The 12,975-nt window shown below is 47.6% G+C and overlaps 1 protein-coding gene across 1 annotated transcript in view; it reads left to right on the forward strand.

Annotated features, from left to right (window-relative positions):
* The first annotated feature begins 1,310 nt into the window (after positions 1-1,310).
* The window catches only part of MLLT1 (MLLT1 super elongation complex subunit), a 63,853-nt gene continuing 52,188 nt past the window's right edge, over positions 1,311-12,975 (forward strand). The window contains exons 1-2 of the mRNA XM_042782766.1: positions 1,311-1,343; positions 2,301-2,481. Of these exons, the coding sequence (XP_042638700.1) occupies positions 1,311-1,343; positions 2,301-2,481 (214 nt within the window). The remainder of the gene's footprint in view (positions 1,344-2,300; positions 2,482-12,975) is intronic.

A 12,975-nucleotide genomic window follows, 5' to 3' on the forward strand; every position in this document is an offset into this window, starting at 1 on the left:
GGATCATATCATCAGCAAATAGGGATAGTTTGACTTCTTCCTTACCAATATGGATGCCTTTGATTTCCCTTTCTTAGGGCTGGCAGTTTGAACACACCCAGTGGCTCTGTGGAAGAAAAGACCTGGCAGTCTGCTCCCATAAAGATTGTGGCCAGGAAAACGCTGTGGGACAGTTACTCTGTCACACAGGGCTCACTGTGAGTCAACTGACTCCACGGCACCCAAAGCAATAACAAAGGGGCTGTGTGTTTCCTGTTTTCTCAGTTCTGGGGCTCTAAAGCACCACCAAGTTAGTAACAGCTTCTGTGTGTCTCTACTCTCGGTGCATGAAATTCCACGTGGCTGCAAGATACACTCTGGCTCCAGAAGGGTTAAAGTGTGAAAAACTGAGCCTTTTAGGTGGATGAAATGCCGAAGTGATGGAGGTGTGCTGAGGAGTTTGGACTTTCTTCAAGGAAGTGGTGAGCACTCGAAAGCTTGACTGCGGGCAGCCACAGGCCAGGCAGTGGGCTTTGTGGGACCCATTTTCCTCATGATGCCTGGTAGAGGGGAGCCCCAGAGGGAGGTGCTCAGCTCCACTCCAGTTACCTCAACATATAGGTGTCCACTGGGCCTGTGTCTTCTGCACTGTCTGCTATTTGATGGTAGCTGTAAGGAGGGTGGCGGTGAATTCGGGCGGTCTCTAGGCAGCATAGGGAGAGCTGGCATGGGGCTTCTTGTTGGTGGTTTTGGCCTGAGGTGCTGAGAATGCTTTGAAGCCCTGTGGAAGGTATGGGTCTGCGCTCAGTGGGGTGGAGCTGGCACGAGATGCTTTGTATTTCGGGAGAGTGTCAGCCGTGTGTATCATGGAGGGAGCAGGGCTCTGCAGGCTGCAGGCCCACCTGGGATTGGTCACCAGGAGCCCCAGACTTGCCTCTCCCTCCTCCCTGGGAATCACTGTCTGCTTTGAAAACTGAAAGCCAGTCCTGTTTGCTGACGGTTTAGGTGACTGTTCTGCAGGATGAGTTCTGTAGGATGAAGGAGGAGGAACATGCTTTAATTGGGAATGTGTGTGGCCAGATGGCGGAGGGGCTAAGGGAGCAGGCCCTTGGGTTACCGGGATCCTGTTTGCGCCTGGCCCCTGTTCCTTACTACCTGAGGGACTGGTGTGTGACCCAGTGGTTCACTTTTGTGCCGTGGTCCTTACCTGTAGTGTGGGGTCATGGTAGTGTGGATGGTGCAGTTGTATTTCATGAGATTCTTGTGAGTATTCCAGCTCCAGACAAGTTCCCAACCCCCAAGAAATGTACATACCAGGGGAGCAGTGGGTGATGGGCGATTGGAGGCCCTGTGTGGTGCGGATGGTGAGTGTACTGGGCTACTAACCCAAAAGGTTGGAGCTTCGAGTCCATACAGAGGTGCCTAAGAAGAAAGGCTTACATGGCCTGCTTCAAAAAATCAGCCATGGAAAACCCGATGGAGCAGTTTCACTCTGACACATGTGGGGTTGCCAGGAGTCAGAGGCGGCTTGGTGGGAACTGGTTTAGACAGACAGTGAGCAAGATGCCGTGTGATAGCAATAAGTCCTAAGAAGAACATCTGATTTGATAAAGAGTGACACAGAGGGTGGTGGGGTGCTTTCAGATTGGCTGCCAAGGGAGGCTTCTTTGAGCAGATTGCAATTGAGCTGAGACCTCAATCCCAAGGGACTACTGGCCGGGTGAAGGTCTGGGGGATGAGCCCCTCAGGTAGAAGGAGCTGTGGGAGCGAGTCCAATGTTAACTTGACTTATTTGGGGCCCAGCACGGAGAGCAGGCGGAGCAGAGAGAATGAACAAGGAACTGGAGACGATGGGTTGGGGCCGTGCGGGGCCTCCTGTGGCTTGGAGGGAGATCATGTGTATGTAGCGCTTGGCACAGTCCTGAGGAGCCCTGGTGGTGCAACAGTTAGGCACTGAGCTGTTAACTGACAGGTTGGTGGTTCGAACCTGCCAGTGGCTGTGCAGCAGAAAGCCCTGGTGATGTGCTCCCATGAAGAGGACAGCCCAGAAATCCCCACGGGGCAGCTCTGCTCTGCCACATGGGGCCTCTGTGAGTCGGAATTGACCCGACAGCACCCAGCAACAGTGTAGGTGGTGCACTGCGAGCACCTTGGGAGCTGTTAGTGTTCTTCCCGTGGGCGTGGAAGCATCGTTCAAGCACACGTCTCTGCACTTAACCGGGGCCAGTGTGCAATGAGTGTGCTTGCTGGGGGGTGGGCAGGCCAGCCTGGAGCTCCAGTGGGACTCTGTGCTGACCCCGTCCCACTTCTCTCTCCTGCAGTGCACCGTCCAGGTCAAGTTAGAGCTGGGGCACCGCGCCCAACTGCGGAAGAAGCCCACCACGGAGGGCTTCACCCACGACTGGATGGTGTTTGTCCGCGGCCCTGAGCAGTGTGAGATCCAGCACTTCGTGGAGAAGGTGGTCTTCTGGCTGCATGACAGCTTCCCCAAGCCCAAACGCGGTGAGTGGCCCCAGTCCCGCCACCCTGACCCACTCGCCTGCACCCCTGGCCCACGTGCTCTCTTGTGGACCCTGCAGACATTGCCTCACAAGGAGGCACCTCCTGACGTCGAAATGGCCCTTCCCTTTCCTCCTCCACGTGGAGGTCAGCAGTCATGTTCTCCCTCAGCTGTTGAGCTGATTGCAGGAAAAGCTGTGAGGACGCGACGCAGCCTCGTGTCATTAGTTAAACTCTGAGGACACCCAGAGTGTACCAGTTCCCTTTAGCTGGCAGATGGGAAGAGTGACTTAGAACCAGCGGGTGAGTAATCAGGAAATGGCTCATGGGGCCCTGTGTGGTGAGGTGCTGTTTTCAGGATTCAGGATGCTCGGGACCACGGGGACTCCCTCCCCACTCCCCTCATGGCCTCTATGTCTTCCTTTCCCTCCACCCCTGATGGCCTCACATCAGCAGAAGGGCCTCCCGCACGTGTTCAGCAGATGGCCTCGTGTGATTTGGTCTGATGGGAGTGGGGGGGCTCACTCAGCTTCCAGGGATCAGGAGGGAAGAGGCATGTGGCGGTGGACCTGCGGGGACTTTGGGGACAAGCTTGGTGGCTGTTCTTTGAGTCTCATGGGGGGAAGGCAGTGTCTGGGGTTCTTACTGTTTGTCTCCAGTGTTGAGCACACCAGGGGGCTCAGTGACTATTCTCGAATGATCACACGGATGAAGGAATGAGGGACTTCCTGTTAGTGACGTGCTTGGAGGGGAGGGGCCTGCTGGGTGCGGGCCCTGTGCCTGGCAGTCTGGTGGGTCAGGTGGCTGTGAGCAAGTGTGGATGGCCTCAGGCTGAAGCAGGAGCATGAACAGGCCCCCAGGTGCCCAGCTCTGTGCTTGCAGGTGGCTTACAGTGTAGCGAGGAATGATGTATGTTACAGAAGTAGTGACGTCGGCTGGCGATTTCTTGTGGCTTCAGAACCTCTCACTGCTCCTTAAATGAGTCTTCACCTCCTCCCTTTTTCTTCTCTCTTTTCTAAAACTCTTGGGGGATAGCAGATGTGGTTGCCAGCACTAGCAGATGTTTATAAAGCTCTTAGTCCTAGTGAGAAGGGGCAGTGATGGTAGAATCCTTGCCTTCCATGTGGGAGACCCGGCTTTGAGTCCCGGTCAGTGTACCTCACGTGCAGCCATCACCCATCGTCTGTGGAGGCTTGTGTGTTGTTCGGATGCTGAGCAGGTAACAGTGGAGTTTCCAGACTAAGAGTGACTAGGAAGAAAGGCCTGATGATCAGCTTCCCAAAATCAGTCAGTAAAAACCCTGTGCATCCCAGTGAGCCAATCCACAGCCAGTGACGGGGATGGCGTAGGACCGGGCAGCGTTTCGTTCTGTTGTGCTGTGAGTTGGGGTCACCATGAGTCAGGGCTGACTTGACGGCAACTACAACAGCAACAATTAGAAGAAAAATCATCATTGAGCACTTACTGGAAGCACTTTCTCTTTGCAGGGTGTTGTTTCATTCTTCCCAAACTCTCGTCACCCTTTTCAGTTTCCTTATCTGTGAAAATGTGGAAACAGGCTTGGAGGACCTGGTAAGCTGGCTGTGCTTTAAAGCCGGGGTTGGAACCTCTGGCCTGTGGGCCAGACCTGCCGCTGCCTGTTAGCTGGACCAGCAAAACCAGTTGCCGTTGAGTCAGTTCCGACTTAGGACAACTCTAAGTGTCTCAGTGTAGAGCTGTGCTCCCTAGGGTTTTTGTGGCTGTAATCTTTATGGAGATCACCAGCTCTTTCTTCCAAGGTGCTTTTGGGTAAGTTTGAACCACCAGCCTGTCAGCCAAATAGTCCAACGCTTAACCATTTGTGCCATGGAAGGTCTGCTTTCTGGAGCACAGCTACTTGTGTCAGTTTGGGTCTTGTCTGGTACTTGTGCACCCACAGTGGAGCACAGTGGTTGAGGCTCCTGCTCTGTGCTGGGTCCTCTTGGCTTTTCTCTTCCGTTGAGGATCCTCTTCTCTGTCTCCTCATCTGTCCTCTTATGCTTTCGTGGAGCACTGGCTGGACCCAGGATGGTGCTGTTGCCTCCTCCCTTCCCCCCACCGCTGAGTCACATAGTGGCTGCCAGAGGCAGTGCTGACCACATCTGTGTTCACTGGCCCCATGCTGCACATGTATGCACCCCTGAAACGTAGGTCCTCTCAGGGTCCCTGTGAGCAGACGTGGCAGCTGAGGGCCAGAGCCACGTGGATGTGGCGCAGTGAGAATGTGAGTGCCTGCGGTGGCTGACGCAGGCTCTGTGGTGTCAGTCTGTGGGCCACGCTGACGTGGCTGCTGCAGCGCACAAACAGCAGCTGTGCCAGTGCGTCAGACAGGAGATGCCCGTCTTTCCTTGGCTACTTGTTGAGTCGAACGGAACAGCTCTCCTGGATCACATCTAGCCAGTTGTCAGTGGAAAATGGGCCAAGTTTTAAAAAGTGAGTCGATTTCTTACGGAAGTCTAGCCTTGGAAGTTACACTTTATGTACTTAAACAATATTTTTTATCAAATATTAAAAACCCAGCCATGTTCACTCATGGCAACCCCCTGTGTGTTAAAGTAGGACTGTGCTCCACAAGGGTCTCAAGGGCTGGTTTCTCAAAAACTGATTGCCAGGCATTTCTTCTGAGATGCCTCTGGGTGGACTCAGACCTCCAGTCTTTTCAGTGAGCAGCCAAGCTCCTTCACTGTTTGCATCCCCCAGGGAGTCCTTTATCAGATACAGGTTTGTTTCAGCAAATCAAACAGAAGAGAAACGTGTGATGAGAAGCTGCCGGGTCCCATATCATCACCCAGGGATGAGTTTTCTAACCACGTTCAGGTTGTGCTGTCTCCATACATCTTTAATATCAGCTGGTTTGCTTATACTTCTTATTTCTTGATTTTTCAGATTTTAATAATATTTATTACTTTACCAGTATGAAAGTAAGGAATTACCATAAACTACCCACTTTTTTCCCCATCTTCTGAAATTCTTTACGGTTCATCATTTTTTTTTGCGTTGCTAATTGTTGTAATTTTGAATAAGGAGCTTGTCACAGATTAATTTGTGTTCCCCTCCCCTAACCCTATACCTGTGGTTCAGACCCACCCACTGGCACTGAGGGAGAAAGACCTGGCAATCTGCTTCCATAAAAATTAAACAAAAAAACAAACCCACTGCTGTTGAGTCAATTCTGACTCATAGCGACCCTTTAGGATAGAATAGAACTGCTCCACAGCATTTCCAAGGCTGTCAATCTTTATGGAAGCAGACTGCTGACCTTTTGGTTAACAGCCAGATGTGTTAACCACTACACCACCAGAGCTCCTTCTGTAAAGATTATAGCCTAGAAAACCCTATAGGGTAGTTCCTCTCTATCACGCAGGGTCGCTGGGAATCAGAAATCACTTAACAGCAACAAAGCTGTGAGTGTGACCCTGTTTGGAAATGGAATCTTCTTTGTCCCATTAATCAGATCATACACGAGGGAGGGTGGCTTCTAAGTCTAACCACTTATGGGTTATGAAAAGAGCACAGTAGACGAGAGATGCGTACAGACTGGGGAAGACAGATGGCGTGAGAGCCACCAAGAGAGCCTAGGCCACAGGCAGGGAAGAGTCCGCATGGCGAGTCCCTGATTTGGACTTGGAGCAACCAAAACTGTGAGCCAGGGCTGTTGTGTTCCTTAGAGCTGCCTCCTTGTGTGTTTGTGTTACAGCAGTGCTAGGGCACTAATGGGTGAACCTGTTTCTCCCAGGGATCCTCCATGGCAGTGTCCCATAGCATCTTTGTGGACGCCCTTCTCTGACCCTCAGTTGCCAGTCAGAATTGCAGTTCTGCACTTGTGCACCCACAGCCCCATGCTCCTCAGCCCCTTCCTGCCTCATTATTCCCCTCAGCACCATCTTAACATACTGTCTATACCTTGCTTTTCTTCTCGTCTAACCACACACACACACACACACACACACACGCACACGCACACCAGTGGTTGGGTACCATTGAGTTGATTCTGACTCGTAGCAACCCCATGTACAGAGTAGAACTGCCCCATAGGGTTTTCTAGGGTGTAATCTTCACAGGAACAGACTGCCAGGGCTTTTTCCTGTGGTGCTGCTGGGTAGATTTGAACCTCCAACCTTTTGGTTAACAGCTGAGCACTTGACCCTTGTGCAACCAGGGCTACTTAAAACTAAAACCAAATCCACTGCCATTGAGTTGATTCTGACTCATAGAGACCCTATAGGACAGAGTAGAACTGCCCCATAGGATTTCTAAGGCTGTGATCTTTACAGAAGCAGACTGCCTTATCTTTTTCCCATGGAGCGGCTGGTGAATTTGAACCACCAACCTTTTGGTTGGCAGCTGGATGTTTTAACCATTACACCACTAGAGCACCTACATAAGGATACCACAAAACCAAAACCAGGCTCGCTGTCATCAAGTTGATTCCAATTCATAGTGACCCCTTTTGGGTTTCCTAGACTGTAAATCTTTACAGAAGTAGACCACCTAATCTTTTTTCTGCAGAGTCGCTAATGGGTTCGAACCAGTGACCTTCAGGTTAGCAGCCAAATGTCTTAGGCACTGCACCACCAGAGTTCCTTATACAAGGATACCCGGTGGGGGGTGGGGGGACCAAACCCAGTGCTGTCAAGTTGATTCTGACTCATAGCAAAACTTGGGTTTCTTAGGTGGTAAATCTTTATGGAAGGAGATTGCCCAGTCTTGCTTCCGTGGAGTGGCTGGTGGCTGGTGAATTTGAACCATCAACCTTCTGATTAGCAGTCAGTTGCCTTAGGCACTGAGCTATCAGAGCTCCTTACATAGAATATGGTAGGTGCTTATTTAGTATTTGTTGATTGTGGATATTTTTACTCTGGCAACTGACTGTGTTAGTGTCTGTACTTGGGAAGACAAGGACATGAATGTCCTGTCTCTCCATGAACTTTCAAGACCCCTCTGAGTGTCCTGTCTCTCCCTGAACCTTTGAGACCCCTCATGGAGAGCTACACTTCACTTTGTTAGGGTTGCTGAGACTTTGCTCCTCAACTGTGGGTTGACTCTGAACGCTGAGAACCAGCAAACAGCATTGACTTTTTTTTTTTTTTACTCAGTATTGTATTTACAAAGGGGTTCATATTTGTTGTTTGTACTGCCCATGTAACTCTCTCTGTCTTTCTCATCCTCGGTGCTGCCATATTGGTCACTCACATTTGGTACATTGCCCTTCTCTTCACCCAAATCAATATTTATCTCTATCTATCTAACAGCATTCCCTCCCCTTCCCTCCCACCCCTGGTAACCAACAAAGAAAATGTCCTCCAATGTATAAACATTTCCTTAACTTTTACAATAACAGACTAATACAATATTTGTCCTTTTGTGACTGACTTATTTTGCTCAGCATAATGTCCTCCAAGTTCATCCACGTTATGCGGTGTTTTGCAGATTCTACATTATTCTTTAGCGTTGCATAGTATTCCATTGTGTGAATGTACCAAAGTTTGGTTATCCATTCCTCAGTTGTTGGACATCTAGGTTGTTTCCAAGTTTTGGCTATTGTAAATAGTGCTGCGATGAACATCGGCGTGCATATATCTGTTCTTGTTATGGCTCTCACTTCTTTAGGGTATATACCTAGTAATGGGATGGCTGGGTCAAATGGTATTTGTATCTCCAACTTTTGAAGGAATCGCCATACTGCTTTCCACAATGGTTGTACCATTTTACAGTCCCACCAGCAGTGTATGAGAGTCCCAATCTCTCCACAACCTCGCCAGCATTTGTTATTTTCTGTCTTGTTGAACTTTGCTACTAGTGCTGGAGCAAGATGGTATCTCATTGTTGTTTTGATTTGCATCTCTCTAATAGCTAATGACCGTGAGCATTTCTTCATATGTTTGTTGGCCGCTTGAATATCCTCCTTGGTGAAGTGTCTATTCATGTCTTCTGCCCATTTTTTAATTGGATTGTTTGTCTTTTTGTTATTGAGGTGTTGGAGTGTTCTATAAATTCTAGAGATAAGTCCCTTGAGCATTGACTTTCTTGACTCTGAGTATTCACTGCTAAGGGGACAGTGATGGATCTGTGGTGGAATTCTCACCTGCCACGTAGGAGACCCAGGCTCGATTCCTGGTCAGTGCTCCCTCATGTGCAGCCACCTCCTGTCTGTTGGTGTTGCTAGGATGCTAACATGTTACTATGGAGCTTCCACATGAAGACAGACTAGGAAGAAAGGCCTGGCGATCGACCTCCATAGTCCAGTCTGCAAGCAATCAGGAAGATGGTGCAGGACGGGTAGCATTTTGTTCTGTTGTTCATGGTGTCGCCATGAGTTGGAGCTGACTCAACAGCACTAACAAGAACCTGCACTGTCAGGAAGGCTGGGACCAGGGTTTCTTTCACCCTCAGTGGTGGGTCATGATCCTGGGCCACTCAGAGGAGACTGCTGTTAAGGTCAAAGTCACATGGGTTATCTTTTTCATTTCTAGTTAAAATTCTGCCCTGTTATAGTTTGCTTCATGTTTGAGCTGTAACTTTTGAATACCCCTTTGCTGCTTCCTTTTCTCTACCCTTCACTGTATGTCCTCATCATACCTTCACTTTTTTCCTGTGCTCTCAGTCACTGCTTTTATTCTGTGGAGTTCTTTTTTCCTGAATGTTTCATTCTGGTTCTGTGTCCTCCTTCTCCTCTTGGGCTGGCTCCGTAAGGCCACCTCTTCAGCCACCATCCTGGGGGATCTGTTTATCACCCTGAGCTTCAGGTTATTTCCTTTTTCTATTGGAGTAATTTCTCAAGAAATGTATTGCTTAAGACATTTCCTAAGAAAGTTGTTGGGGAAACAGATTCTTTGAATCTCACATGTTGGACAACCCCATTCTGCTCTCACACTTGCATGACAGTTTGATTGGGTATAATAATCTATTGGTGATAGTTTGATTGGTTATAATATTCTGTTGGAGGATTCCTCCCACTTAGGGCTCTGAAAGCACTGCTTCAGCATCTTCTGAAAAGTCAGATGCTATTAGGTTCTTGCTCTAATGCAGATGATCGGTTTTTTCCTGTAGAAGCATTTAGGATTTTTTTTTATGACATGGTTTTTTTGTTGTTGTTCACTGTGTTGGGCATTTGGTGTCCTTCATTTGCTCTGGAAGTGTTTTCTGTTTCTTTGACAATTTCCTTTCATCTATTTCCTTTCTCTTTTTGGGATGCTCATGACTTCTCTATGCCTAAATCTTTTTGTCTATAAAGTTGTATCTGCCACCCAAAATTGTAAGGATTCAGTGAATTAATATGAGTAAGTTGCTGAGAGTAATGCTTGGCACAGAGTGCTTGGCATACAGTGAGTGCTTTATAAATGTGAGCTGCTATTCATGTGCATTTACTGTTCATATTCATTTACATTTAATTCACACTGAATTGAATCTTTGTGGCTTACCTTAAAAAAAAATAGTGTCCTTTTCCTGTGTATCCTGGAGAATTTCCTCGTTTATTGAATTACAAATATTTAAGTACTGTACACCTGCTTCTCATTTATTGACTATTCTGTTATACAACATTTTATATTTACAACCCATTAAACCCATTGCTGTTGAGTCGGATCTGACTCATAGCGACCCTTCCTTGGGTTTCCGAGGCAGTATCATTACAGAAAGAGATTGCCCAACCTTCCTTCTGAGGAGTGGCTGGTGGGTTTGAACCACCAGCCTTCTGGTTAGCAGTCAAATGCCTTAGGCACTATGCGACCAGAGCTCCTATATTTACAACAGTGTAAAAAATCTGCTATCCAATTATTTTGTGCATTAATGTCATATGTCTGGCAGTAAATAATCCCAAGGTATGAGATGAGAGTAATGCTGGCTGTGATGGTTAATGTTTTAGGTCAACTTGGCTGGGCCATGATGCTCAGTGGTTTGGCAGTTATGTCATGACATAGTCTGGCAGTCATGTAATGTTGTAGTCACCCTCCATTTTATGATCTGATGTGATCATCCTCCATTTTCACATAACACTGAGTTTTTCATAAGGACCTGATCTTTGGAACCTGACCATGTCCATAAGTGAGGAGAGGGTGTATCTATAATATCTAAGAGCTCTTGTTCTCTAACATTCCTTTTTCTTTAATAATTTATTTTGTCATTGTTGAGAATATGTACAGTGGAACATACACCAGTTCAATAATCTGTGTGTATAACTCAGTGACATTGGTGACATTCTTCAAATTGTATGACCATTCTCACCCTCCTTTTCTGAATTGTTCCTCCTCCTCAACAAAAACTCACTGCCCCCTGAATTTCCCGTCTAACCATTCCAGTTCCTGTTGTTGGTTTGATCCCATGTAGATCTTAGAAGAGCACAATACTCAAGGTAGATATTCTTTACCAATTAAAGAAAACTATTGTTTGGTTTAAAGAAGATTTTAGGAAGTATTTTTGGTTTAATGGATTGACATTATAGCTGTGACAATGGGCTCAAGTATAGCAAGGATCGTGGAGTTGGTGCGGGATCGGGCTATGTTTCGTTCTGCTGTGTGTGGGCTCGCTATGAGTCAGAAACGACTCAACGGCACCTAACAACAACAATTTTGGTTTAAGTTTTAAAGATTATCTCAGGACAGTAGTTCCAGGAGTTTATCCAGAGTCAATGTCTCCAGAAAGTCTGGATTCCATGAGAATTTGAAATTCTGTTCCACATCTTTCCCCCTTTCAATCAGGATTCATCTATAGAATCTCTGATCAAAATGTTTAGTAATGGTAGCTGGGCGTCATCCCATTCTGATCTCAGGGCAAAGAAGCCAGTTGGTCATGGAGGCAATTAGCCATGTGTTTTTCTAATTTTTCCTTTTTGAAGTATCTTGTTTTTATTTGATGGGAATATCTCCTCAAATCTGAAGGCATTCTGGAGTTTCCGCCCCACCCCCAAGTTCTCTTGTGGTCTCTGAATTTATTTCTTTGGGGTCTCTCCTCCAGGTGAGAGTTCTTATTTAGTGCTCTGTCGGGGTTGGGTGAGTTTTGACCAGCAGCTTCTGGTTAGAAAGGTGAACCCCTAAATGCCTAATGAAGAGACCTTCTGGGAGGAGCCTGGTGACATAAAAGGTTTGCATTTGACTACTAACCTGAGGTTGTCAGTCGAACCCATCCAGAGACTCTGTAGGGAAAAAGTTTTGTCATCTACTTCCATAAAGATGGCAGTCAAAAAAACCCTACAGAGCTCAGTACTATTGTAACACATGGGTTCACCCTGAGTTGGAATTGACTGGATGGCAGCAGGTTTGGTTTTTTGTTTCTTTTACTTTTGGGGACCAGTATTCATGCTGTCAGCTTTAGCTTTCACCAATAGCTGGCTCTTCCCTCAAGACATGGAACCCTCTGGATTATGACCCAGAGGGAGACTTGAACCATCCATGCTGGTGGGGGTAGGTGAGTGTGAGGTGTCTCCAGGGCTGCTGTTCCAAGTATAGTTGTCCCTCGGTATCCAAGGGGGAGTGGTTCCAGGACTGGACTCCCCCAATGGATACCAAAATCAGTGGGTGCTCAAGTTCCACATGTAAAACGGCACAGTGTTTGCATATAACCTACGCACATCCTCCCTATACCATAAGTCATTTCTAGGTTGCTTATTTAATACCAGATACAATAAATGCTATGTAAATACACTTCCTCTGTGCCTTTGAGGGATTCCTTTGACCACGTAATTGCTTCCCTCCACAGCCCCCTCAGAAGATCTGGGTTCGTTGAGTCTGCAGCTGTGGAACCAGCGGATACAGAGGGCCAACTGCACGGCCTTTCAATGTGGCTTTCCTGCTTTAGTCATAACCACTTTACTGAAATATGCTGTCGTTGGATGCTGTCGAACCGATTCCAACTCATAGTGAGCCTGTGAACAGCAGACCAGAACACTGCCCGGTCCTGCAGCATCCTCCCAGTCATTGCTATGTGTGAGCCCATTGGTGCAGCCACTGTGTCAGTCCACTTGTTGAGGTCTGCCCCTTTTTCACTGACCCTCTACCTTACCAAGCATGATGCCCTTCTCCAGGGAATGATGCCTCCTGAGAACATGCCCAAGTCCAAGAGAGGAAGCTCGCCATCCTTGTTTCTGAGGAGCACTCTGGCTGTGCCTCTTCCAGACAGATTTGTTCATGCTTCCGTGCATTTAATGCTCTTCAACACGGTCATTCAAAAGCACCAGCTCTTCTGCACTCTTCTTTATTCATTGTCCAGCTTCATATGCTTATGAGGTGATTGAAAATACCAAGGCTTGGGTCAGGCGCATGTTAGTGTTCAGAGTGACATCTTTGCTCCGTCACACTTTAAAGAGGTCTCTTGGCAGCAGGCTTGCCCAACACAGTACGTCATTTGATTTCTTGACCGATGCTTCCATGGGTGTTGTTTGTGTAGCCAGGTAAAATGAAATCCTTGACAACCTTACTGTTTTCTCTGTTTATCTTTTTTTTTTTTTTTTTTAAATTTTATTTTGATTTGGGTGAAGATTTACAG

This window comes from Orycteropus afer, unplaced genomic scaffold (assembly GCF_000298275.1).
Source record: "Orycteropus afer afer isolate SDZICR_OR568_19922 unplaced genomic scaffold, OryAfe1.0 scaffold00461, whole genome shotgun sequence".
Taxonomy (NCBI): domain Eukaryota; kingdom Metazoa; phylum Chordata; class Mammalia; order Tubulidentata; family Orycteropodidae; genus Orycteropus; species Orycteropus afer.